The sequence below is a fragment of the Ochotona curzoniae genome, unplaced genomic scaffold (assembly GCF_017591425.1).
Source record: "Ochotona curzoniae isolate NIBS_2020 unplaced genomic scaffold, NIBS_Ocur_1.0 contig_4501, whole genome shotgun sequence".
NCBI lineage: Eukaryota > Metazoa > Chordata > Mammalia > Lagomorpha > Ochotonidae > Ochotona > Ochotona curzoniae.
Window position 1 is genome coordinate 753,490 of NW_024466307.1, and position 26,955 is coordinate 780,444.

The 26,955-nt window shown below is 50.0% G+C and overlaps 1 protein-coding gene and 1 pseudogene across 1 annotated transcript; one reads left to right on the plus strand and one right to left on the minus strand.

Moving 5' to 3' along the window:
* On the plus strand, positions 1 to 26,742 carry AGGF1 (angiogenic factor with G-patch and FHA domains 1). The gene is made up of 14 exons (XM_040985940.1): positions 1 to 216; positions 1,064 to 1,157; positions 3,047 to 3,228; positions 5,856 to 6,020; positions 8,280 to 8,468; positions 10,916 to 11,249; positions 12,531 to 12,639; positions 12,948 to 12,999; positions 14,609 to 14,710; positions 15,266 to 15,431; positions 18,581 to 18,663; positions 20,932 to 21,059; positions 22,520 to 22,619; positions 25,969 to 26,742. Exons 1-14 carry the CDS (start codon positions 28 to 30, stop codon positions 26,167 to 26,169), a joined length of 2,094 nt encoding a protein of 697 aa, XP_040841874.1. The 5' UTR covers positions 1 to 27; the 3' UTR covers positions 26,170 to 26,742.
* LOC121160305 lies at positions 24,009 to 25,299 on the minus strand (annotated as a pseudogene).
* Positions 26,743 to 26,955: the final 213 nt, after the last annotated feature.

Consider the following 26,955-nt stretch of genomic DNA (forward strand, 5'->3'; position numbering starts at 1 on the left):
CGCCGGCGGTGCGGGCGTGAGGGCAGCATGGCCTCGGAGGCGCCGTCCCCGCCGCCGTCTCCGCCGTCCCCGCCGCCCGCCGAGCCCGAGCCGGCGCAGCTGAAGCGGAAAGTGGAGACGCTGGAGCGCGAGCTGCGGAGCTGCCAGCGGCGGGTGCGGGAGGTGGAGCGGCTGTACCGGAGCGCCGAGAGCAGCAACCGGGAGCTGCGTGTGCAGGTGCGGGCCGGGCGTGGTGCAGCCGTGCTCCGAGAGGCTGCTGAGGGGTGCGGGCAGCGGGCTGGGGTGCAGCCGTGCTCCGAGGGGCTGCTGAGGGGGTGCGGGCCGGGCGTGGTGCAGCCGTGCTCATGGGGCTGCTGAGGGGTGCGGGCAGCGGGCTGGGGTGCAGCCGTGCTCATGGGGCTGCTGAGGGGTGCGGGCAGCAGGCTGGGGTGCAGCCGTGCTCATGGGGCTGCTGAGGGGTGCGGGCAGCGGGCTGGGGTGCAGCCGTGCTCATGGGGCTGCTGAGGGGTGCGGGCCGGGCGGGGTGCAGCCGTGCTCATGGGGCTGCTGAGGGGTGCGGGCCGGGCGGGGTGCAGCCGTGCTCGTGGGACTGCTGAGGGGTGCGGGCAGCGGGCTGGGGTGCGGACTCCCACCGTGGCCCTCAGTGCTCTGGGAGGCCTCTCCCGCAGGGTGACTGGCCTGGCCGTACCCTCCCCTGGGCGATCCATGAAGGTAGTGGGTCATTCTATACTGACGAGGACTTGTAGCTTTTACGTTTTCCCACAACTTATGGAGAACTACTGACCTTTTAAAAAATACCAGCCTGGAAATCTTGTTAGAAATAAAAGAATCCTGCGCACAGAGTCCTGTCATTTCAGTTATGATTTGGGACGTTTAACAAGAGAAGAGGATCTATGCAAATTAGTTGTGGAGGTGGAAGAAGGTAAATTACACCATTACCATTTTTTTCTGAAGAGGAAATTATGTGTTCCTGGCAAAAAATTAGTTCTTATAATATCAGAAAAGTAGTATACCATTGGATTGCTGTATGGTTTATTGTCCCTGAAGCCTTGCTTTGTTTCAGGTGGAGGAACTCAGTAAAATCCTGCAGTGTGGGATAAGGAATGACATTAAGAAGTCGGATGTGGAAGTGCAGACGGATGACTGGCCGTTCTCAGGTAGCGCCTGCACGGGGCTGGCCTTCATGTCCTGAGTGTGGGCTGGAGAGTGACCTGTGTGACACAGGAGTCGTGAGGGGAGTCGCTGCCTTCCCGGAGCCTGGCTGGTCCTGTGTGGGAGAAGGAGAGATGGGTCATCACAGTGTTTGTGTGGCTGTGTGTCACGTGTTCTGTCACACTCCGGTGGGTCTTCCCTGTTCTCACACACTGTTGTCACAGCCGTGCTGCTGTGTGTCACGTGTGCTGTCACACTCCGATGGGTCTTCCCTGTTCTTACACACTGTTGTCACAGCCGTGCTGCTGTGTGTCACGTGTGCTGTCACACTCCGATGGGTCTTCCCTGTTCTTACACACTGTTGTCACAGCCGTGCTGCTGTGTGTCACGTGTGCTGTCACACTCCGATGGGTCTTCCCTGTTCTTACACACTGTTGTCACAGCCGTGCTGCTGTGTGTCACGTGTGCTGTCACACTCCGATGGGTCTTCCCTGTTCTCACACACTGTTGTCACAGCTGTGCTGCTGTGTGGCTGATGCGTTCTCACTGTCCTACTTAGTGTGTGATGTATGCTCCTTAGTCGCATCTGGTGTACCTGGCTTGTTCACAGTAGTATTCTGACTCATTTTGCCTCGCTGCAAATAATCTGCTTTCTTTCTTTTTTTTTTTTTTAAGAGTTATAGTTGTTGGCCCAGCGCGGTGGCGCAGTGGTTAAAGTCCTTGCCTTGCACGCCCGGGATCCCATATTGGCGCCGGTTCTATCCCGGCAGCCCTGCTTCCCTTCCAGCTCCCCACCTGTGGCCTGGGAAAGCAGTCGAGGACGGCCCAAAGCCTTGGGAGCCTGCACCCGCGTGGGAGACCTGGAAGAGGCTCCTGGCTTTGGATCGGCATAGTATCGGCCCGTTGCTCTCACTTGGGGAATGAATCATCGGACGGAAGATCTTCCTCTCTGTCTCTCCTCTCTGTATATCTGCCTTTCCAATTAAAAAAAATAATAAAAATAAATGTTTAAAAAAAAAGTTATAATTGTTATATTTGAAGGGCAGATTTACAGAGATGGAGATGCCCCAGATGTTTGCTAGCTGGTGCTGAGCCCATCTGACTCCAGGAACTTGTTCCTTGTGTCCCATGTGGGTGCAGGGGTCACCCTGTGCCCTTCCCAGGCCACCAGCAGGGAGCTGGATTGGAAGTAGAACAGCCGGGACGTGGACTGCACTGCAGGCAGAGGATTAGCATGTTCTGCCATCGTGCAGGTCCAACCCTACTTTCCTGTGTGTATCCTGTGACCTGAGGTGTGTGTCCAGCAGTGTCCCTTCGGCCCTCTTGTGGTCAGGGGCCACAGCACTGTGCAGGGTGAACAAACTGACTGAGCTGCTGAGCGTGAATGAATGTGGGTTAGCAGAAGTAGAAATCTTCCCAGCTTTTTTGAGACATATACCACTTTTTGTTTGTTTAATTTTTGTAGCTCAGGTACAATCCTTAGGCCTGGAGAGTTCCCCTCTCCCTCTGTGGCCTCTCTCCCCTCCCCCCCAGTCACATACCACTAAACGGTTAAGCTGAATTGCCAAAGATAGCAGTAATGCTGCCTGTTTAGAAGCAAGCATCATAAGCAGACATTTGACAGAGGAGTTTCCGCGTGGCTTTATTTTGCTGTCAACTGTCATAGAGTGAGGTGATCTGCCTGCCTTTCTGTCCCTGTTGAGTCACAGGGAGGGTGTGAACAGAGTCTTCAGAACTAGATACACACTCGCCTGGCTTAGTCCGTCTCCATAGTTGGCACTTTCTAAAAGGAGTACAGCTGTAAAAGCATGATGGCTTTGCAGTGTGTGTCCTCAGTACCAGCGTGTTGGAATTCAGTTCTGTCCTAATTATCACTGGTTTTGTTGTGTTACAGACTATTATCATCAGACGTATTGCAGCAATGGCCATCTTCCAGATGAAGGCGCCAAGCTCTCAGCTGAGACCTTGGACTCCAGAGAGCAGTCACCGCTAGAGCACGCTGCTCGTGCTGATGCTGCTGTGACGGGGGCTGCTGGCTGTGGGCCCGGGGGGCACCAGCTCGCCTCCGGCTCCCAGGTGAGGTGTGTGTGCTTGGCTTGAGGCGGTGCCTCCTCTGGCACGGATCTCTCAGCAGCCTTGCATGGTCTGATGTGTACTTATGTGAAAATTATTACATTTCTGAAAAAGAAAATTCTATTGTGTTTCAGAATTTGATAATGTACATAAAGTAAAACTAAGATAGTCTTGACTGAGCCAACCAGCGCAATGTCGTGTTCACACCTGAGAATCTCAGTGTGGCGCTGGCGTTGAGCACAGCAGGCTAAGCACTCTTGCAATGACGCCAGCATCACATACAGGCACTGGTTCTGTGTTCCAGCTGCTCCACTTTGTATCCAACCTGTTGCTGATGTGCTGGGAAAACACACACCCATGTGGGAGACGTGGGTGCGGCCCTGGGCTTTGGCCTGGCCCGGCCCTGCTCGTTGGGAGCGTAGGAAGGTGGCCTGTGTGTGGAAGGTGTCTCTTTCTCCATTTCTCTTTCCCTCTCTATTACACACATATTCTGCTTTTCTTTTTTTAAAAAAGATTTATTTTTATTATTTTTTTTTATTGGAAAGGCGGATATACAGAGAGGAGAGACAGAGAGGAAGATCTTCCGTCCGATGATTCACTCCCCAAGTGAGCGCAACGGGCCGATACTATGCCGATCCGAAGCCAGGAGCCTCTTCCGGGTCTCCCACGCGGGTGCAGGGTCCCAAAGCTTTGGGCCGTCCTCGACTGCTTTCCCAGGCCACAGGCAGGGAGCTGGAAGGGAAGCGGGGCTGCCGGGATTAGAACCGGCACCCATATGGGATCCCGGGCGTGCAAGGCGAGGACTTTAACCACTTGCGCCACTGCGCCGGGCCCCACATATTCTGCTTTTCAAAAAGCAAACACAAGGAGTTAATGTTTCTTGTATATCAAATATCCTGTCATTGTTCACATTTTCCTGAATGTTTTATAAACTTACTCTTATGATTTGTGTAAATTGGAGTCCTCGGTGTCTGATATGTGAAGGGGCTTCAGGTACAATAGCCTAGGGGTAAATGCTGCTTGCGTCCTCTGGGATCCTATAGGGCGCCTATTTCTATCCTGGCTGTTCCACATATTGTGGCAGCTCCACGTCCCATCCAGCTCCCTGCCTGTGGCCTGAGAAAGCAGTAGAGGACGGCCCAAAGCCTTGTGACCCTGCACCCATGAGGAAGACCAGAAAGAAGCTCCTGGCTTAGGATCGGCTCAGTTCTGACCATTGGGGCCGCTTGGAGAGTGAACAGTAGACAGAAATATTTTTCTGTGTTTCTCCTTCTCTCTGTATATCTGCCTTTCCAGTTTAAAAAGCAAATCTTTTTAAAAAAGTAAGTTTATTTTGGTGCAAGCATTTTGAGATCCATGTGCCTGAAATGGCTGTAAAGGGTTCAGCGTTGCAGCATAGCAGGTTAAGATGCCACCTGTAGAGCTGACATGCCATGTGAGCACTGGTTCGAGTCCTGACTTCTCCATGTCTGATTGTCCCTGCATCCACGTGGGACTCCTGAAAGAAGCTCCTGCCTGTTAGTGCTAGCTGGCCCAGCTCCGCCATTGTGGCCATCTGGGGAGTGAACCAGAGAGTGGAAGTTCTCTTGTTTTTTCAGATTCTGCCTTTGAAATAAATAGATCTTTTTTAAAAGTTCATTAAAAATGTGTTGGGGAACAACTATGCTTGCATTTAAAACTTTTTGCACTGGAAATCTCATTTGATCTGATTTTCCATGAACTTTTTAAAATTCCCTCATAGTCTTAATTACTCCTTAGCTTTCTCTTTCATTTATTTTTATAGATTTATGTGTTTATTTATTTGAAAGTCAGAAGAATGAGAGGGACACAGAGAGCTTTCATCTGCTGGTTCACTCCTGCAGTGCCCACAGCAGCCAGGGCTGGGCCAGGCCATCCCGGTCCCCCAGGGGGAGGCAGGGCCCAGCTGCCTGGGCTGTCCCTGCTGCCGACAGGGCACGTGAGCACGATGCTGGAGCAGAAGCCGAGAATCTGGGGCCTGGACCAGCATGCCCTGTGGGTGCCCCATCTGAGGGAGTCCTTCACCCCACGTCTCTGTGATTCTGTCCCACTGAACATGAGCTGTGAAGTTCTAGACCTTTGTGTTACACAGCATTTCAGAGCCTGATACATTTCATTTTTGTGTTGTCACTCATTTTCTCCAAAATTGGCTAAAAATTGAATTAGCTGATGTTTAAAAATATTTATTTATTTATGGAAAGGCAAATACACAGGAGATACAGAAAGATCTGTGGCTACAATGGCCGGAGCTGAGCCGATCCAAAACCAGAAGCCAGGAGCCTCTTCCGGTTCTCCACGTGGGTGCAGGCTCCCAAGGCTTTGGGCCGTCCTCGACTGCTTTCCCAGGCCACAAGCAGGGAGCTGGATGGAAAGTGGAGCAGATGGGATACAAACAGGCATCCATATGGGATCCTGGTGGATACAAGACAAAGCATTTACCCACTAGGCTATTGCACTGGGCCCAATGGTAAATATTTTAAGAACTGATCCATATGATAATTGGTGGAGAAGTTTCTGGCGTAGAAGTTGGAGTCTCGGTGGTGTGGTTTCCAGGGTGCTGACTTTTCGGGAGACACAGGGAAGTTTGTCTCATTGACATGACTGTTTCACAGGAGGCAGCGTTGGCAGCAACAGCTGGAGAAGCTCTCTTGGAAGGCTCATCGTTAGCCGAGAGCTTGAGAGCTGCGGCCGAGGCTGCTGTGTCACAGACGGGATTCAGCTACGATGAGAACACGGGGCTGTATTTCGACCATAGCACTGGTTTCTATTACGATTCAGTAAGTGCATCAGATCTGTCAGTGCTGTGTGCTTGCATGCTTGGCTGCCAAGTGAACTCTGAGGGGAAGAGCTAGAAGCTGCATTCATTCACCCCTGCCTGAGTCTGAACTGTTTGACCAAACGTGTCAGACGGCTTATGCTGCTACACTCCAGGATTTTGATTATCGTTTGTGTTTATTGTAGACTACTGTTTGTATGTAAAAAAAATGCCGAAATGCTACAGCCTTTTGTAAAAAAAAAAAAAGTTTTTTAAAGATGTATTTCATGTTAATTGGAAAGTCAGATATAAAGCAAGAAGGAGAGAGAAAAAAGATCCTCTGTCCGCTGGCTCACTTCCTAAGTGGCTACAATGGCCGGAGCTGAACCTATCCAAAACCAGAAGCCAGGAGCCTCTTCTGGTTCTCCACGCGGGTGCAGGCTCCCAAGGCTTTGGGCCGTCCTCGACTGCTTTCCCAGGCCACAAGCAGGGAGCTGGATGGAAAGTGGGCAGCTGGGATAAGAACTGGCACCCAGATGGGATCCTGGCACATGCAAGGCGAGGACTTTAGCTGCTAAGCTACGAGACTGGACCCATAGAGCTTTTATTAATGAAAGTAGATAATTAACTACATTATTTTGAAATATTTAAATGATTTCAATATGGAATTTATAAGGAGGTAAGATTGGTAAATCTAGACTCACAAGCTTCAAAGTAAGATTTTTAAAGATGAAAAAGCTTCATGAATTCAGTTTAGGTCACAGGAGGCTCTTGAAATCTTGGTTGCTTCTTAGTGTTCTGCAGTGTTTCACTCGTGAGGATTTGATCTGTGAACAGAGAGCCAGGGAGTGACTTACAGGCACGGCGGAGGGCCAGGTGTCAAGTTGGTGGTGTGTGGTGCGATGTGTGGCTGTGGGCGTCACACACAGTTGTGGTGACAATGGTGATGACACGTCATCGCGTGCCCGTCTAGGGGTTCGAAGCAAGTACCTGACCCGTGCTGGACCGTGTGCATGTACAAGGGAAGGTTGCCAGCCACTCATGGGCCTGGTCTTGCGTGGGACTCTGCTCACTCACAGATCAGTGTGGGCTGTCGCAGAGGCCCTTTGCTATCCTGTCCACACCCTGTGTCCCCATCTGTGTGTGTGAAGTTGCATGTCTAAGTCAGTTAGACATCATTATCCTTTTATTGTGCTTAGAATTCCTTTTATATTTGAAAATGTTTATATTTTGTCACAATAATAGATGTAGAAGATTTGTTATGGAAATTCCACTATCAGTACAGTGAAGATTAAGAAGCTTTGCTTCGAAGCAGCAGGCCTCACCTGGCAGTTAGGACAGCCTAGGACCTGAGCCCGAGTCCCTCTGCACGTCCTGGCCCCAGCTTTGAGCTGGAACACAAACAAGGGAGACCTTGTCGCATTCCCACTTGTGGCTTTAGCTTCAGCCCGGCTCAGCCGGCGGCGGATGGGAGCTGGCTCTGTCTGTCCTCTGCCTCTCAAATAAACAGTAAATATGTCTTTAAAAGGGCAGAACCTGAGGAAGGAAGGTAAGGGTTGAGCCTGAGCACAGCACGGTCATGTCCCAGTAGAGAGCTGTGCTTAGTGTGTGAGGTCACGGGGTCAGGCAGCAGGCACCTTCAGCCAGGCCTCCACTGGGAACCTTGCCCAGCACCCCGGAAATGCAAAGGGCTGTGTAACATTTTCTGATTTTTTTGTCCATGAGTTTCCAGAATTCATTTTTTTGTGTGTGGTTACATTAGTCATTTGTTGAGTTTACTGACTTAGTGAAGCAAATGGCCTATTTCACACAGCATCTTATGTCGTGGTATTTGGGAGCTTAACTGTATCTTCACTTTTCGCAGTGATTCTCAGTAATGGACAGTAAGGGGGAGATCAGTGTCTTAGGAGGAGGGCAGGACTTGGGGCCTGAGATCCAGGCCTGCTATTGTGTCGTTGTTAAACGCACCGAGTCCAGAATTGCTCCAGTGTGCTCCGCTTCCTTCAGAAAGTTTTCTTAGACTTTTTAGGAAATGTCTTAAGTTGAACTATACGAAAACATGGCCCCTTAAGAACAAAAATGGCCAAAGATTGGCACTCCTGTGCTTTAGTTTACTGTCTATATGTATTCATTTTCACCTTAGAAAATTAGAGTGAATTATCTTGATAATTTATGATCTCCTGAAAATGCCCTGGTGATTCAGAGGAGTAAGTTTGCTGTCTGACATTTAAGATTTCCTCAGGTTTCTCTGTTGTGCTTTGACTCGCGCTGCCTCTCACAGGAGAACCAGCTGTACTACGACCCCTCCACTGGCATCTACTACTACTGCGACGTGGACAGCGGCCGCTACCAGTTTCATTCGCGGGTGGACCTGCAGCCTTATCAGAACCCCCCTACAAGACAGAGTAAGGATAAAAAATGGAAGAAGAGAAGGAAAGGCCCGGATGGTTCTGCAGCAAGTGGAGAAAAGGTAATGTTTCGTAGTTTAAAGTTCACATCCACCGTTGGAGGTGACATGCGTAAGCAGCATTCTGTGAACCTGGAAGGAATTCCTTTACCCTGAGTTTCAAACGTAGACATTGGGATTCAGTCCAGCAGCTGGGAGAGCTCACGACATTGCTGTAACAGAAAGCACGGGGGCAGTTAGGGCTGAGAGTCCCAAGGGCCTGTCAGACGTCGGTGCCGCTGGCACAGTGGCGTCTGTGGGTCGAAGGTCAGCCGTCCTATTGGCGTCTGCCTCCGTTGGTGGCGAGTGGAGTGAGGGATGTAGTAGGGTTATGAGCTCATGTGCCTGCTTGTATCAGTAGCTGTAAGCGTGTTCATATTATTGAATTGGAAAATCCCATTTCAGGTAATTTATTTTAAAAATTAATTGAAAGTAAAAATTGCTTTGCATAATTAGAGCAATATGAGGAGTCCTTTCAAAGTGCAAAGAATATGCATACTATGAAAAAACTGCATGATTTTTAGAATCTATGCATCAAAATGAACTTGTTTCTTAATTTATTTTAGAAGATTTATTTATTTCTATTGGAAGGTCAGATATACAGAGAGGAGGAGAGACAGAGGGGAAGATCTTCCGTCCAATGGTTTACTCCCCAAGCAACCACAACAACTGGAGCTGCACCAATCAGGAGCCAGGAGCCTCTTCCAGGTCTCCCACATGGGTGCAGGGTCCTAGGGCTTTGGGCCGTCCTCGACTGCTTTCCCAGGCCATAAGCAGGGAGCTGGATGGGAAGCGGGATGCCAGGATATGAACCAGCACCCATGGGATCCCAGAGCATGCAAGGTGAGGACTTTAGCCCACTAGGCTACTGCACCAGCCCCATAAACTTGTTTCTTAATTCTGTTTTGACATAGTATTTTTTTGAAATATCCTCAAATTTTTAAGAACTGAGAAAAATAAGCTTAAATGGCTTTCAAGATCCTGAGTAAGAATATATGCTACCTTTCGGTTTTAGAGGTATTCTGTGAGTGCTCAGGTGGTACCTGGGAACACTGAAGGCAGGTTAACACTTACGATGCAGTGTTGGTCTCAGTGTCCCTGTCTGCTCCTGGCAGGTCAGCTGTCCTCAGTGTTAGGGTCAGGGTTAGAGTTGTTTGGTGGTTGGGGTCAGGGTTGTTTGGTGGCTTACAGCAGAGTGGGGCTTGGTCAGGGTTGGCGCTTTGTACACTGGCTTGTCCTGGATGCTTTGTTATTGCTATTCTATCTCATGTTTTTCATTCTCTAATCAGAGAAAAGTTAAAATAGTATGAAATTCTGAAGTTCACATTTAGTTAGGGTCCTGCTGTATTTGTTTTCTGTCTGCTGTCTGTTTTCCTTTGTCCTGTAGCGTGGCAGAGCACACTGTATTTTCCTTTGTCCTGTAGTGTGGCAGCGCACACAGCTGAAACACCGAAAGTGGTTCTTTTCTTTGCGGACCTCCCGGTGCCCGTTGCCGTCTTTCCTTTTTCTCTTAGGAAGGTTGGTTTGAACAGAGAAGGGGAGACAGAGGTCAGAGATCTTCTGTCCTTTGTTTCACAGACAGTTGGGGTACGGCTGGTCTAAAGCCAGGAGCCCCAGGTCTCCCATGTAGTGCGGGGCCCGAGGACTAGCACCAGGTGCGTTAGGGGGCAGCCAGGACTCGAACCTGTGCCCAGCTGGGATGCCAGTGCCCCAAGTCTGCCTGCAGACCACAGCGCCGGCCCCTCATGTGCCTGTCCTGGAAGTCGCCAGGAGCCATGTGGTCTGCCGTAGCTCTGTCACCTGCTGGAAGCTGCAGACTCCGTTCCAGGCACGAAGCCGCGGGGGCCAGCTTTCCAGGCAGTGTGTACAGTTCCTCCCCTCCCCTCCATCCTTGTGCAGCCTTCCAGAATCCACACTCTGACAAGTGGCTCTCTTGGGTTTGGAGGTGCCTTTGGCAGTCCTCAGGAACTCTACACTTCAGTCAGGGTTTTCAAGTTCCTGACCTGGAGGATGGTGCAGGCAGCTTGTTAAGAGCTCAGAAAGGATATTAAACGTGGCGCTCTGCAACTGTGTGTTGTGGGTAGGTGATGTGTGGCTCATGCACACAGAATGGAGGTCAGTTGTCATGAGGGTTCAGTGTGGTTGCTGGAGATCTGGCTTGAGGCCCAGCATTGATCTCAGCTGTCACCTGTCCACCCAGTCCACACGGAGGGCAACGCTGGGCAGTTCAGGTCTGCGAGGCTTGCCTCAGGGACAGGTTTGGGGAAGCTGTGGGGTGGGCTCAGTGGCCCTTGGGGTTTGGTTCCCTGTGTAGTTGAGGAGTTCCTACTTGGCATGACAGTGATCAAGAGGGGAGCAGAGGGAGGAGTGCTGACTGGAGCAATGCTCCTGGTGCCTGTCTCCCACGTCCTTGCCTCTTCGGGGACGGCCGGGTTCTTCTCTGTCTCACCGGCCTGCCTGTTGCTTTTCAGGATTTGACTTCGGCAGATCAGAAAGCCGCTGGTCTGGACTGTGCAAGCTGTGGGGAGGGGGAGAAGTTTACCAACGTGAGAAAGAAGCCCAAGACAGGCGTCGGCCACCAGCACAGTCCTCCCCCACTGAGCGTCCCAGTGTGCGAGAGCTCTACGGGATCTCCCGGTGACCACATGGTGAGCTCAGCTGCACTTGATGATGGCAGAGTCACGGAGACTGACAGTGAACCAGAAGAAGGCGAGATTACAGACTCACACAGTGAGGCAAGCTGTGAGGAGGAGGAAGAGTGTCCCAGTGGGGCCAGCGCCACGGCTGCGGAGAGTGAGGAGGAAGGTGCGTGCCGCGGCCTTGTTCTGGAGGGAAGGCAAGGTTGCTGGCTGCAGAGGGCTGACAGCCGATAGTGCCAGGCACTTGGAGTTGTGACACCTGGACCTTGAGAAGGTTTCATTGTGTCCTAACCCGAAGAGCATGCAGTGGGGCCTGCAGTGAATCCTTGAGGGCTTGTGAAGGTGCTTTCGGGGGTTAGAGATTTACACTCTACTGGTTTTTTGTTTTAATATTTATGTGTTTTGAGAAAGGTACAGAGGGAAGAAGAGAGACGTCCTCAACTGGTTCACTGTCCAGATAGTTGCAGTAGCCAGGGCTGGGCCCAGCAGAAGCCAGGAGCCCGGAGCTTCTTCCAGGTCTCCCACATGGGTGCAGAAGCCAAACTCTTGGACCATCTTCTATGACGTTTCCTAGTTAGTTGGCAGGGAGCTGGATGGGAAGTCGTGCACCTGAGACACATACCAGCAACTGTGTGGATTCCTGGCTTTGCAGGCAGCAAAGTGTGCCTTGACATTGGTCCTGCAGTCTACCTTTGTCACTGAAAGGAGGAACAGGTGCTTTTAAAAAGTGTACTTCATGGGCCCGCCTAGTGGCTAAATCCTTACCTTCCATATGCCAGAATCCCACATGGGCGCCGGTTTGTGTCCCAGCTGCTCCACTTCCCATCCAGCTCCCTGCTTGTGGCCTGGGAAAGCAGTCAAGGATGGCCCAAAAACCTTGGGACCCTGCACCCTGGCTCCTGGCTTCAGACCAGCTCAGCTCCAGCCATTGCGGACACTTGGAAAGTGAATCATCGGATGAAGGATGTTTCTCTCTGTCTCTCCTCTCTGTAAATCTGCTTTTCCAATTAAAAATAAATTTAAAAAAGTGTACTTCTGGAATCTGATTACTTAGATTAAGTGGTAAGTTTAACATTTTTGTTCCTAAAGATACAGATACGTGCTTTTAGATAAACACAGGGTTTCCTACTATAACATGGCCTTTCTTGTTTTGGTCTCAGTGGAATTTTATAGTTTTTAGGAAAGTAAACACAGATTTTCTAATTCAGAAGGACTTGCGTGGATCTGTTACAGTTAGCTCAAGGGCTTGTAAATGTGCTGCCTGCTGCCCCGGCTTGTGACAACTGCCGCCACCGTGCCCTTGTCTGTTGTGGAGGGTAGCGGGCGTGTGGCAGGTCCGAGGACCGGGTGCATGGTGGAGCACCTCTCACTTGGCAGATGCCTTATTCTCTGCCTCGCAGTGTGCTCCCGGGCAGCTGGGCTGACGTGTGCCCTCTTTCCATGACAGATGAGAGGATCTGGCCACCGTGCATCCGGGTGATTGTCATCAGGTCTCCTGTGCTGCAGACGGGGTCACTCTTCATCATTACAGCCGTGAGCCCTGCGACGATTGGAAGGTAACAGGCCCACACGCTGTCTCGTTGCTTCAGGTTTTTCCCAGAGGTTTCCTGGAGGGGATGTGTGTTGCACACTCTGAGCTCCCTGGCCTGCTCAGGGTTTCAAGGGGGGATGTGTGTCACACGCTCTGAGCTCCTTGGCCTGTGCAGGGTTTCAAGGGGGGAGAGTGTGTCGCACGCTCTGAGCTCCTCGACCTAGGCAGCACAGGTGGTTGGAGTAGCTAGGAGAGGGGTGCTGCCTGCGGATGACTGGTACCCGCCCCTGCTGCCTGCCGCTCAGTGCTCCCACTCTGTGCTCCCTCATTCAGAGAGAAGGACATGGAGCACACGCTGCGCATCCCCGAGGTTGGCGTCAGTAAGGTGAGTGCTGGCTCCTCCCAGACGCCCCGATAATGCTTCCATGAGCTCTGCAGTGGGCAGGGACGGCTTCCCCTCCCCTGGGGAGGCACTGCTGGGGGTCGGGACAGTGGTGAGGGCGGTGGAGATGTGTGTGTTGCATTGTGTGACAGAAGGCACTGGCCTGTTTGCAGCCGAGCACAGTCTGTCCTCTCACTCCCAGCTCTGTTCATAGCGTTTCCTCTTGGAGCCACAGAAGGCATCAAGTTAAAAAAAGGTTTAGCTACTGAGACTCCATCATCTTCTCTCTTTTTTTAAAAAAATTGCTTGTTTCTCGGATTTTTTTTAAAGGCAGACAGACATGCAGATCTCTAGTCGGCAAGTCCCTCCCCCATATCTCCGCTTGGGCTGGTCCACTCTGAGCCCAGGACCTGGGAGCTCGGGTTGTTGCGTGGCATCTTCACCCCCGAGATAGGCAGAGCAGTAGGCTGCTGTTGGGAGGTGCGCCGTGTGAGCGCCGTGGCCTAGTGAAGTTGGAGCAGGAGGTGTGCTGTTTTAGCTGTTTCATTGCACGGTATGCAAGAGACCATGTGTATCATGAGAAGGCTAGCGGAATTGTTTGGAAAAAAGTAGAACCCTGGAGGAAAGCATTGTGAGTGGCCGTTCTGTGGTGTCCCCAGCAGCAGTGCCTGGACTGCCCTGTGTGGTTGCTGTGGGGAAGCAGAGTGAGAGATACAGGGGGCTTCAACAGGTTCATGCAGAGTGGAAAGAAGGAGGCATGTGTTTAGGGGCCAGTGCCCTGGTGTGTGGTAGGTTAAGCCTCTGACTGTGATGCTGGTATCCCATGGAGGTGCTGGTTTAGTGCTGCTGATGCTCCGGGGAGCGAGTACACATGTCACGAGAGCCCTGCCCCGATGTGGGGACCGGGGCAAGTTCCGGTTCCCAGGACAGATCGGCCTGGCTCTGGTCAGCCGGTGTGGATGTACAGTCTCTCTTTGTCTCTCCTCCTTTTTCTGCAACTCTTGCCTTTCTAACCAAAAATAAATGTCATACATAGATCATCTTATTTTGGTGAAAGGAAAATTTGAGGCAAATGCATAGTTTTTCAAATTTGTTTACTGGAAAGGCAGATTTATAGAGAGGAGGAGAGACAGAGAAAGATCTTCCATGCACTGGTTCACTCCACAAGTAGCCGCAGTGGCTGTAGCCAGGCTGATCCAAAGCCAGGAGCCAGGAGCTTCTTCCAGGTCTTCCACACGGGTGCAGGGTCCCAAGGCTTTTGGGCCGTCCTTGACTGCGCTCCCAGGCCACAAGCAGGGAGCTGGATGGGAAGTGGGCAGCTGGGACATGAATCTGCACTTGCACAGGGAGTATTAGCAAATTGAGCCACTGCAACAGGCTTCAGAAAGTAAGTTTTTCATGAACATCTTGAAGACCTTGTGTATAATGAGTTGTTTGGTGTTAGGTAGAATTGCGGGTGACTTTCCAATGTGCCTTCATATTTCTGCCAAAAGAAGGTCATAGTTCATATTGAGAAAAAAGTTAAATTATCAAAATCCATGTCATTATATCATAGAGAAATTGTTTTTCATAGTTAAGAAAAAATATAGTAGTTTGATTTCTTTTTTCTAAGTTTCATGCAGAAATACATTTTGACCATGACTTGCAAAGCTACGTCCTCGTGGATCAAGGCAGTCAGAATGGCACCACTGTTAACGGGAAGCAGATCCTCCAGGTGAGCCTGTGCGGGACACTGTCGTGTGAGACACTGCTTCCGCCCGACGTGCAGGCTCGGCTCGATGGTGTGCCAGTGCAGCGCTGGCACTGTCCTCAGTGTCTTCTCTGCTACTGTGTGAGTGGGCATGGCGAGCCTGCTCAGACCACGTGTGCTGGGCTCTCACATGATCTCAGGGTGCCCTGATGGAAGTGTTCCTCGTTGGAATCTCCCTGCAGGGACTGGCTTTCTGGCATGTCCTCCAGAAGCACCTTGGGAGATGCAAGGACAAGGCCTTGTTCTGCAGGAACCAGAGGTGATATGCATCTAAGCCTCTCTTCACGCGTCGGCCGTTGACTGGCAGTCCCTTGTGTTGCTAATAGGTTGGCTTCTTACGTCATGTGTTTCTGGCAGTATTGTGTATGGCCATGAAGAGGTGGTGGCTTTTGTATGGAGGTGGAGCTGCCTCGCCCCCTGTGTCGGCTCTTGGGGTGCCACATACTCCCCCATGGCTGTTCCAGGATCTCAGTGCATGTGAAACACGCAGGTGTGACGTTGCTATGTTTTCACTTCTAGCCGAAAACCAAGTGTGACCCCTACGTGCTGGAGCATGGAGATGAGGTGAGAATTGGGGAGACGGTGCTGTCCCTGCACATTCACCCTGGCAGTGAGACCTGTGACGGCTGCGAGCCAGGCCAGGTGAGAGCTCACCTACGTCTGGATAAGAAGCACGGCTCTTGTGGTACGTGAGACACACTGTTCCCTGCGGGTGTGAGCGTGGGGGTAGTGCGGCAGTGAGGATGTGCGGTGCACCAAGGCCCAAGTCCACCTGGGTTTCCGGGACGGGGCTGCCCAGTTCCTGGTGTTTGTCTCAGTACTGTGTGCAAGGATGTAGCACTATGTTGCTTTGTAGCCAGGAAAGATGCTAAACAGCGTTTCTTGCTATCCACTTTAGCAGCCCTTTAGTAACCTTAAATGTCTTTCTTGGGAATTGTGTTCAAAATTTGGTGAGAATAAGTTTTAATTATTTGTGCCACAAAAAGTGTTCGGAGGTTACCTGAGCCAGTCACTCCACAGTGTATGCGTATGAAATCGTGGTACACCCTGTGCATGCCACTTTCACTTGCAATTAAGATATTCAATTTAAAAACTCATTGTGGGCCCCATACAATGACTCGATGGCTGAGTCCTTGACTCTCAAACGCCTGGAAACCGTGTGGGCTCCAGTTCATGTCCTGGCTGCACTGCTTCCCATTCAGCTCCCTGCTTATGGCCTGGGAAGGCAAGGAGGTTGGCTGAGGGCCTTACCACACTGCCACCTGGAAGGGAAACCCAGAAGAAACTCCTGGCTCCTGACTTCAGATCAGCTCAGCTCCAGTCATTGTGGGCACTTGGGGAGTGAATCAGTGGGTGGAAGATCTTTGTCTCTTCTTCTCTCTGTATATCATCTGCCTTTTCAATAAAAGATAGGTCTTTAAAAAATAATAATTGTGGCATTATATAAAAATTGACTTCGTATAAGTGTATGACAAGTTTGGCCATGCTTTTACCGAAAAGGAAATCACCCATGGTTAAACCCTGTTGCATAGTGCTGATGTAGACAATAAATGTATTTAGGTTGTTGCTTGGTGTTGTTCTGTTGTCTCTGCACCATTATTTTTTCTCTTTCTTTCTCTCTGAGTTTATTTTTTAAGCTTTATTATTTAATTTGTAAAGTTTTATGTATTTATTTAAAGATTTATTTATTTATTGCAAAGTCAGATATACAGAGAGAAGGAGAGCCAGAGAGGAAGATCTTCCGTCCGATGATTCACTCCCCAAGTGAGTACAACGGCCAATGCTATGCCGATCCGAAGCCAGGATCCAGGAACTTCTGGGTCTCCCACACGGGTGCAGGGTCCCAAGGCTTTGGGCCGTCCTCGACTGCTTTCCCAGGCCACAGGCAGGGAGCTGGAAGGGAAGTGGAGCTGCTGGGACATGAACCAGCACCCATATGGGATCCTGGAGCATTCAAGGCGAAGACTTTAACTGCTAGGACTTTAGCCGCCAGGCCCCAGTTTTATTTATTTTTAGGAGTTATTTATTTTTATTGGAAAGTCAGATATACGGAAAGGAGGAGACAGAGAGGAAGACCCTTTGTCTGATGATTCACTCCCCAAGTGAGTACAACGGCTGATGCTATGCCGATCCGAAGCCAGGAGCCTCTTCCGGGTCTCCCACGCAGGTGCAGGGTCCCAAGGCTTTGGGTCGTCCTCGACTGCTTTCCCAGGCCACAAGCAGGGAGCTGGATGGGAAGTGGGGCAGCTGGGACAGGAACTGGTGTCCATATGGGATCCTTGGCACTTGCAAGGCAACGATTTTAGCCACTAGGCTACCATGCTAGAGCCCTACTTATTTTAATTTAAGGGCAGATTTTAGAGAGAGACAGGTTTTCCTTCCTCTGGTTCCTTCCCCAATGGCAGTAATGGCCAGAGCTGGGCCAGTGAAGCTAGGAGCCAGGAGCTTCCTTTAGATCCTGCACTTAGGCACAGGGGCTCAAGGACTTGGGCCATTGTCCACACTTTCCCAAGCCATGGGCGGGGATTGGATGGGAGTGGAGCAGCTGGGACTAGAACCAGCAGCCGTGTGGAAAGCGGATGCTATAGAGTGGAGCGCCAGTGTGCTGACCTCTCCATGGTTTTTTAATACACAGCTGTGTGGGCTGTGGCTGTATGCTCCAACCTACCACATGAACTCCTAGAATTAAGTAGATGTTTGAACTGAGCAGTCTTTTCTCACATCCAATTTTCCCTCAAGTGATATGCATGTCCAGTGTTCATTTTCTGATAACTAATTAGAAATTGAGTACTTCATAAAATATAACATCAAACTTAGGAATCAGAATTTTTATTTTCATTGTGCCCTTGCGTTTGGAAAATTTACATAACATTTCCATATTTGGTGTTCTAATATCACTGTCCATTTTGGTATGTATATTGTAATCTTTCTGTAATTTTTTTTTTTTTAAAGATTTATTTTTTATTATTTTTTTTTATTGGAAAGGCGGATATACAGAGAGGAGAGACAGAGAGGAAGGTCTTCCGTCCGATGATTCACTCCCCAAGTGAGCGCAACGGGCCGATACTATGCCGATCCGAAGCCAGGAGCCTCTTCCGGGTCTCCCACATGGGTGCAGGTTTCCCAAATTCTTGGGCCGTCCTCGACTGCTTTCCCAGGCCACAGGCAGGGAGCTGGAAGGGAAGCGGGGCTGCCGGGATTAGAACCGGCGCCCATATGGGATCCCGGGCGTGCGAGGCGAGGACCTTTAACCACTTGCGCCACTGCGCCGGGCCCAATCTTTCTGTAATTTTTAGATTTTGGTTTCTGGTTTGCTTTCCAAGAAGGTTTAGTTAAAAAAAAAAATACAAGGTGTTGGGCCCGGTGTGGGAGCCTAGTAACCAAGGTCCTTGCCTTGCACGCGCTGGGATCCCATATGATGCTGGTTCATGTCCCAGCTGCCCCACTTCCCACCCAGCTCCCTGCTGTGGCCTGGGAAAGCAGTCAAGGACGGCCCAAAGCTTTGGGACCCTGCACCTGCGTTGGAGACCTAGAAGAGGCTCCTGCCTTTGGATCGACTCAGCTCCAGCTGTTGCAGCCACTTGGGGAGTGAATCATCAAATAGAGGATCTTCCTCTCTCTTCCTTTCCGTATATCTGACTTTCCAATAAAAATAAATAAATCAATTTTTTAATTGCTGAAAGAATATCATAAGTCAAATCTTGTATATTAATGCTTAAACCTCTGCTAATCAGAATGAGTTACTGCTACTATCAGTGTTTTTATTAATTAAATATTTTTACAAAATTTCAGGTACGTTAGATTCTATAATTAAATTTACATTTTTTCTTATAGTTGGCCCAGCACTTAGCAAAGAGGAAAAGGAATTAGAAAGAAGAAAAGAATTAAAGAAAATACGAGTAAAATATGGTTTGCAGGTAAGGGCTTTTATATTGTTGCATGTTTAAGCTGTATATCCGCGTTGAGCGTGAGTGTGTCCCTCAGAGCTGCTGAGTGTGGGGAGCGCGGCCTGCTGTCCTGGTGCTCCTGACGGACAGTGAGCAGAGCGCATGCCATAGCACCAAGTAACGGACGTGGGAGGCTCCTGCTGGGCCTGAAGGCTGCAGTAACTCGGGCAGTGTCATGGGCGTGGGCCAGAACCCAGTGACTCCAGGAAGAACGTGCAAAGAGGAGAAACGGAGGGATCTTTCCTTTTTTATTGCAAAGTCAGATATACAGAGAGAAGGAGAGCCAGAGAGGAAGATCTTCCGTCTGATGATTCACTCCCAAGTGAGTACAACGGCCGATGCTATGCCGGTCCGAAGCCAGGATCCAGGAGCTTCTGGGTCTCCCACACGGGTGCAGGGTCCCAAGGCTTTGGGCCGTCCTCGACTGCTTTCCCAGGCCACAGGCAGGGAGCTGGATGGGAAGTGGAGCTGCTGGGACATGAACCAGCACCCATATGGGATCCTGGAGCGTTCAAGGTGAGGACTTTAGTCGCTAGGCCACGCCGCCGAGCCCGGATCTTTACTTTTTTTAAAGATTAATTTTATTGAGAAATCAGGTTTACAGAGAGAAGGAGAGACAGAGAGAAAGGTCTTCCATCCACTGGTTCACTCCCCAGGTGGCCTCAACTGCCAGAACTATGCCAATCCAAAGCCAGGATCTGCTTTCTGGTCTCACACGCAGGTGCAGGGTACTATTAGAAACTGAAGTTCAGGGTCCCCAGCTTCTTATGAAAGCACTTGGTGCATCAACTCTGTACAGGAAAATGGTCTCCACAGTGCCTTGTTGTGACCAGTTCTGAGGGAGAGAGAACTAGAACTCATCAAGGCAGGCAGATACAGGGATGGTAAAATACTCAGAAATACGTACCCAGGTCAGTGTGTGACTAGCACTGAAGACACCTGTCCCCGTGCAGAGTGTGTGTGTGTGTGTGTGTGAGTGGCACTGAATGTACCTGTCCCCGTGTCAGTGTGTGTGTGTGTGTGTGTGTGTGTGTGTGTGTGTGTGTGAGTGTGACTGGCACTGAAGGTGCCTATCCCCATGTCAGAGTGTGTGTGTGTGTGACTGGTACTGAAGGCGCCTGTCCCTGTGTCAGAGTGTGTGTGAGTGTGTGTGAGTGTGTGTGACTGGGACTGAAGGCGCCTGTCCCTGTGTCAGAGTGTGTGTGTGTGTGTGACTGGTACTGAAGGTGCCTGTCCCCGTGTCAGTGTGTGTGTGTGTGTGACTGGTACTGAAGGCGCCTGTCCCTGTGTCAGAGTGCCTTGCAGAAGTCCCAGCTCCAGTCTCCTGCTCTTGCATGTCCTGTGTTCCTGTCACATGGGTACTGAGACTGAATCCTGCCTCCTGGCGTCAGCTTAGCTGCTCGCAGTCTCTTGGGTTTTGAAGGAATGAACTGGTGGGTGGGGGCCTATGTGTGCCTGCTGTCTGCTCCTCTGTCTTCCTCTCAGAATTAAAATATTATTTAATTTGGCAGGCATAGTTATACAGAGAGAGAATCAGTGTTTTACCCACTGGTGCACACCACAAGTGGTTGCAACACAGGGGCCAGGCTAGCCTGCAGGCAGGAGCCTGGAGTGCTTTCTGGGAGTGGGCTATTTTCCACTGGTTTCCCAGGTGCATTGCCAGGGAGCTGGGTCAGAAGTGGAGCAGCTGGGTCTTGAACCAGCACTCACTTGGGATGCCAACATGGCAGATGGCAACTTAACCTTTGTTTTGTGCTTGCCCTGGCCCTGAAACAGCTTTTTAACTCACTTTGCATGTGATCTTCTCAGGTGGAAGATGCCCTGTGTAAAGCAGGTGGTGCGGGCTTCTGGGGGTGCTTGGCTAACTCCCTTGTGGACCTCTCATGGCTCTGCTGGGGTATAGTTCTCACATCGGGGCCACCAACGCCTGGCTGCAGCTGAGCCCACTCCTGCCCGGCCCTGCCGGCAGACTCATTGACCGCTCTGTGGAGCAGCGCTCAGCACTGTGGGGCAAGGTGTTTTAGTTCAGAGGCAGAGGGGGTGCGTGTCCTGCTCCCCATGTTAGTTTTCCTTGAGTGCTAGTGGTGGTCGGGTCCCGCCACGTGCTGCTGCGAGCCCCTGAGGTGGTGTGCTGCTGGAGTCTTCAGACGTGGCTTGTTGGCTCTGCGGATGGAGGCCAGCCGCGGCCGGGGGCAGAGTGACACTTGAGCACATCGGCTTTGGCTTTCCTCTCTTCAGAACACAGACTATGAAGATGAAAAGGCCTTGAAGAACCCCAAGTACAAAGACCGAGCTGGGAAGCGCAGGGAGCAGGTTGGCAGTGAGGGGACCTTCGTGCGAGATGACGCGCCTGCGTCCGTCCACTCGTGAGTGTTGGGTCCATGTCACATGTGTGTGTGCTGCTGGTGGCAAGGACAGAGAAGGCACGCACATGTGCTGCCTCTCATGTGTGAGTTCACAGCGTCAGTGCCCACAGCAGCTGGGGCTGGGCAAGACCAGAGCTGGGAGCTCAGTCCAGGCTCCCCCTGGGTGGGGCCTGACTCCATGGACCTCAGCCCCACGTGTGATGGGGCCATGGCTGTCTTAATAGAAGTCCAAAGTAAGAAATAAAGCTAACTGGTCTGTCGTTGCTCAGTTTATTATTATTTAAGAGCTAATCTCACAGCTTTTGTAGAACTAAAAAGGTAATATGATAGAATACAAAGCTAAAATATTTTTAATAGAATATAAAACTAAAATATTTTTAATTCACAATATAAAGTAAGACATAGTGCAAATAGCAAACAACAGATTTTCATTCTTTTTGTTTTTTGAATTTCTAATGTTGCTCACATAATTGAGAGGGATGAATGTGGGCCCGTGAACAGGCACGGAGATAGGTGGGTGGACACAACCTCACCCCAGGCGTCCTTTTCCCTCTCCTGTGTCTGCGGCGGGGGAGACCTAGAGAGGGATGGTCCCTTGCCAGCACCCAGAGTGCCCCTGGAGGAGTCTGGACAGCCCCAAGATGTTGTCGGCTTCATCATTCCGGGGTTGAGAAAATCGCTCCAAGGTCTGCAGACTGGCAAAGTTCGCCTTAGTGTGTTTTATTTCCCCTGTTTGGCTGATAAAGTAGCATATGTGCAGAAGAGCACGCAGGCTCAGTGTGTGCCTCAGGGTCATTCCCCGAGAGTGACAGGATTGCGTTTAGGACAGCAGTGGGCTGGAATTTCCAGCAGATAGCCGGAATTTCACTGATTTTTTTTTTTTTTGAGATTTATTTATTTTTATTGGAAAGTCATATTTACAGAGACAAAGCTCTTCTGTCCTCTGGTTTATTTCCCTAAGCAGCTGCAATGGCTGGAGCTGAGCCGATCTGAAGCCAGGAACCAGGAACCTCTCCCAGGTTTCCCACACGGGTGCAGGGTCCCAAGGCTTTGGGCCATCCTCAACTGCTTTCCCAGGCCACAGGCAGGGAGCTGGATGGGAAGTGGAGCAGCTGGGACACAAACCGGTGCCCTTATGGAATCCTGGAGCATTCAAGGCAAAGACTTTAGCCACTAGGCTATTGTGCTGGGCCCTAACATTGAGGTTTAATCAGCTGACCCTGTGGTTTGTGTACCTGCTGCATGGTGCGCTGCTGTGGCCCTCGGGACAGACTGGCGACATGTGGACAGGCCTTTGTGTTAAATAGCTAGTGTTTTCAGAGTGAGCGAGATTTCTGTTTCTCCTGCTTCCTCGGGTCATACCAAGCCACTTTGTAAAGTAGTAGTTATTTTTAAATTCATGAACAGTAAGTGTGGCCTGAGAGGTCTGGTAACCTTTTGCCACCTTCATTTTCTTTCAGTGAAATTACTGATAGCAACAAAGGCCGGAAGATGTTGGAGAAGATGGGCTGGAAGAAGGGAGAGGGCCTGGGGAAGGACGGCAGCGGCCTGCGCACACCGGTAAGGCCTGACTCACGCGGGTGCTCCGGCTGCACAAGTATGCTGGGACCCAGGCAGCCGGCTGCTGGCCTTGCTGTGTAGTCTACATTTCTCGGAAGCCTCTGTCGGTGTCGTTTGCACGTCAGAGCTGGGATAGGAAGTCCTGTGTGCTGAGGACTTTGTTGTTACTGGCGACTTCCTTACTGTGCCCCATGCCCAGTGCTGCCTTCCAAGCAGTCTGAGCTGTGAGGGACAGGACCACACTGTGCAGAGAATGGTGTTGGTTTAATTGTGAACCTTGGTTTATGCGTGATTGTCTTTCACAAAACTCTTACAAGGTAACCTGACAGTGACAATGGGTGACAGTGACCTGCCTGCCGAGAGACAAGTGACGCCCATGGCTCTTCCTCTCTCCCTGGGTTTTGTGGTCAGACTGTATGCGTGCCTGCCTTCCCCAGCTGTGTGGCATAGGGTGTGTGCCCAGAACAGGAACTCTGGGACTGTTGTGCTTCTGGCCCTGCCTCTGGCCTGTTCTGTTAGACTCGTCACGGGAGATTTTCTGTGTTCTCAGAGGAACGGGAAGTCGTCCCCCCACCCCCACTAGGAAAACACTTCAGGTTCTCCTTCTTGCCTGCTTTCTTTATTATTTTTTAATGAGAGGTACTTCTATTAGTGTTAACATCAAAATTATGAGTGCATGTTTTATGAAGTCATCGTTCTTCCCCAGTCATACCTGGTGATCCCGTTTGAATACTTAGGAAGTGCTAACAGAAGTCACAGGGATACTGTTTCACGCAGCTGGAAACTTACACATCACACAAGCAGAACTTTTCTCTGACCTTGACTATGAAAGAAATGAGAATATGGAAAGTTACTTATCTTGACAAGGCCACTGCAGAATAATGCTCTGGATTCTAAATCAACTTCCACTTGCAGTTGCTTATATAATGAACCTGTTACCGACTTTTCTGAATGTTGGCAAAGCATTTGAACTAATCCAGTCTCTAAAATCTTAAAAGTAGCACAAACATACAAGTGTGCTTGCTCCAAACAGGAACAAGCTTTTCTTTTGGACATTTGGCCTGGTTGAGCTCATCTTCTAGCACAAACATGAGTTAACAAGTGTAAAACTCTGGGAGGACATGGCATGTTCTACTTGAGTTCTTCAAAGGGCAGGAATATTTCCCTCAAAGGGAAACAGCAAGGCTTACCACCAAGAGGGAAAAAGGCAGGCATTTGTTTTCTCATGTTGACTTCTCCACTATAACCTGGTTTCACTTGCTAGGTGCCTCCTGACCAGCCACTGAATGCAAGCATTATCAAATGGCTCGGGCGTGAGGACTCTCTGTGTCTTCAAATGTTATTTTTGTTGTTGTTGGCTCCAACTTACGTTTGACAAATAAACATTTTTTAAACAGTTATTTCAAGATGGAAATTCTTAGTATCTCGGTATAACTGGATGACCTCATCCCACTTGGAAATAGACCAGATTCCATTAGGCTGTACATTGCGGGGAGAGTGCTTCCAATCCCACGTTTTTACTGGAATCTTCCAGGTCTTGCCATACTTGGCTTCAATGCCTTCAGTGGTTCACAGGGCACATGGACTTTCATATCTGCAAACTCAGTCCAGCAGAGTGTGAACTTGGGAAATAGGTACTTAAATTTTCTCCCTGTTTTGGCCTGGGTGCCTCTATTGGACATATGATCAGTTTCTTTATAGAAGAAAAAAATGTCAAGTTTTATATCCTTTTTTCTCTGGAAGGATAGTTCCAAGCTGGCTTCTACCTTCTCATCCTGGAGAGCTAAAATAATATCAGATTTGTAATCTTGTATAAAAATCACTAGGTCGACATCTCTACTGTAAGGAGTAATGTTGCACTGCCGATACCACCCAGACAAGTGCCACTGCTCAGCCAGAACCGTACTCCTAAGTTCCTCTGTGTCCTGGCTGCTAGTTGCAGTAAGGCTTTTGCATTCTTCCTAGAGGCCATAGCTTCCGCAGTGTCCTCATCAAGGTATTGACTCTGAACTGAGAGTGTGGTAGTATTTCTTCTAGAAAGTGCACTGGATCTTTTGGAATGACAACTTCCAGTCCATCAACAGTAACTTGCTGTAATTCTGGTCTATCAAAAGCTCCAGTATAACGACCAAACTGTAACCTTCGAAAAGGAACAAATTTCCGTCAGTGTGTCCTTTCAGTCGCAGATGGTCATGGCAGAGGTGGCTGCCACTTCTCTCGTGAAAGACCACCAGCTGCATGGCATGTGTGGTCCATTTGCAGATGTAGTGCAGGGGGATTTCGGTTCCAGGAAGCGAGTCGATCCCATCTAGCCGAGGGTCTTTGCTCTCAATGTTAAGGCACTGAAAGCCCATACTCGCAACCCTCTGGAACCAGCCTCATTCTTCCCTAGGTGATACTGCAGAGCACATGCAGTGAAGTCTCTGGGAACACAGAAGAACTTGCATGCTCTAGTGGAGCCATGGGAGGAATTATTCACATGTTCATTGTTTTTAGTAATCAATTCCAGAATGAAAGGGTCGATGAGGAAAACTGGGACATTTTGACTGGATGTTAACATAACACGTTTTTCAACAGCACGCCACTGGGAGTTACCAAATGCAGTTCTGCTGCCTTTGCATTTTGATAAACCAGCTCCGTTGTTGTTGACAAGTAGTGCTTGTGGTAGTACATCTGAAGCAGCAGGAAGGCAGAACTTGCCAAAGTCAAAAGGGCCAAAATCGTGTCCTTACTGGATTCTTCTCATCAGTGTGTGTGGTACATTTGGTTGAATTTTGAAAGGAATCCAGTTGTTTTCATCTTTGTGGATAGGAAGATAATCTTGTAGTCTTGAGTTCTGGCACCATTCAAAGATAGTTGCTAGTAGACAAGTGGGCTTTGGGGTCACGCTTTATTTCCCACGATGACATACAGGCTTTATGTCATTGTCTTTGAAATTCAGTTTTTGTTACACTAGGTTATGTAAGGATGGTGACGAATAGACTGCTGTATCAGGTCCTCTTTAATCTTTGCATGTCCTGTTAGTCTTATTCAACAGCGGTGGCCTGTCTTCTGCTTGCTTTCTCGGGTGAAAACAGGACTGTGGGTTTAAATCCTGGTTGGTGCCTGTAGTTGGAGGTGCCTGCAGTCATCTAGTCCAGAGAACCCTGGCCAGCTGTCAGTTAAGGGACACCATGTGGCACAGAATTGTGGGTTTACGGGCCCTGTATGTGGCACAAGCTCTCCTGTGTGCATTTGGTCCACTGGGTGGTTTTCCTCTGGCAAATCACATTGAAGATGCCAACATGGTCACTGCAGGCTCCTGTTTCCAGACTCTAAAATGCATCCTCTACTTAACTTTTGGTCACAGATCCAGCTTCAGCTGCGACGAGCACATGCAGGCTTGGGGAGCGGCAGGCCGTCCTCCATTGAAGATGTCCACCTGCTCCAGAACAAGAGCAAGAAGAACTGGGACAAAGCACGAGAGAGGTTTGCTGAGAACTTCCCAGAAACCCAGCCGCCCAAAGACACGGCAGTGCCCACGCCGTGGGTGAAGGGGGCTGCAGAATGAGCCCATCGCAGGACCCAGCTCAGGGTTTGCCAGGAGTCTGGGAACTCTGTGGCTGGAATTGTTGCAGGGAACGGTGTCATCAGTGAACAGGTTATGCACGGACTGAACTGCAGTTCTCGGGGCCAAGGGGAGCCTGTGAGTAGAGTTCCTGGGTGTGGTACAAGGGACTGGCTGTGGTACAAGTGATCGGCTGTGTCATCTGTGTCTTGAAGGTATGCCTGTCCTTGTCCCCATAGACACAGTAGCTTTGACAGACATGCTTCCTTGGCTGCCCATTAGTACCTGGTAAGATGGTGTGACAGTGTGTGGAGCACTCACGTGCGGCTGACGTGTCGTGGGGAACCTCCTCTGCCTTTCTTCTGTGAAGAATCTGCTGGTGTGAGATTGTAGATATGGACCACGGAGAGCAGTGTGGAGACAGCTCAGTGTGCTGGCTTTTGTGGTTTTGATGAATACCATTGCAGGCAATGGAGTTTGCCAGAGATACCAAGTCTGTAGGGGAAGGATTTCCACAGCCTCAGACTCATGGGTGTTGATTGAAAATGTCCACAAATGCAATAAAATATTACAACATTCAAAGAGTGATTTTTTTTAAAGATTTATTTATTTTTATTGCAAAGTCAGATATAGAGAGGAGAGCCAGAGAGGAAGATCTTCCGTCCAATGATTCACTCCAAAAGTGAGCGCAATGGCTGATGCTATTTCCATCTGAAGCCAGGATCCAGGAACCTCTTCTGGGTCTCCCACATGGGTGCAGGTCCCAAAGCTTTGGGGCCGTCCTCGACT

Coding starts and splice junctions, on each gene's coding strand:
- AGGF1 (XM_040985940.1), top strand. CDS start 28: ATGGCCTCGGAGGCGCCGTCCCCGCCGCCGTCTCCGCCGTCCCCGCCG. Junction 8,469..10,915: donor CTGCAGCAAGTGGAGAAAAG/GTAATGTTTCGT, acceptor GTTGCTTTTCAG/GATTTGACTTCGGCAGATCA. Junction 15,432..18,580: donor TAAGAAGCACGGCTCTTGTG/GTACGTGAGACA, acceptor TTTTTCTTATAG/TTGGCCCAGCACTTAGCAAA.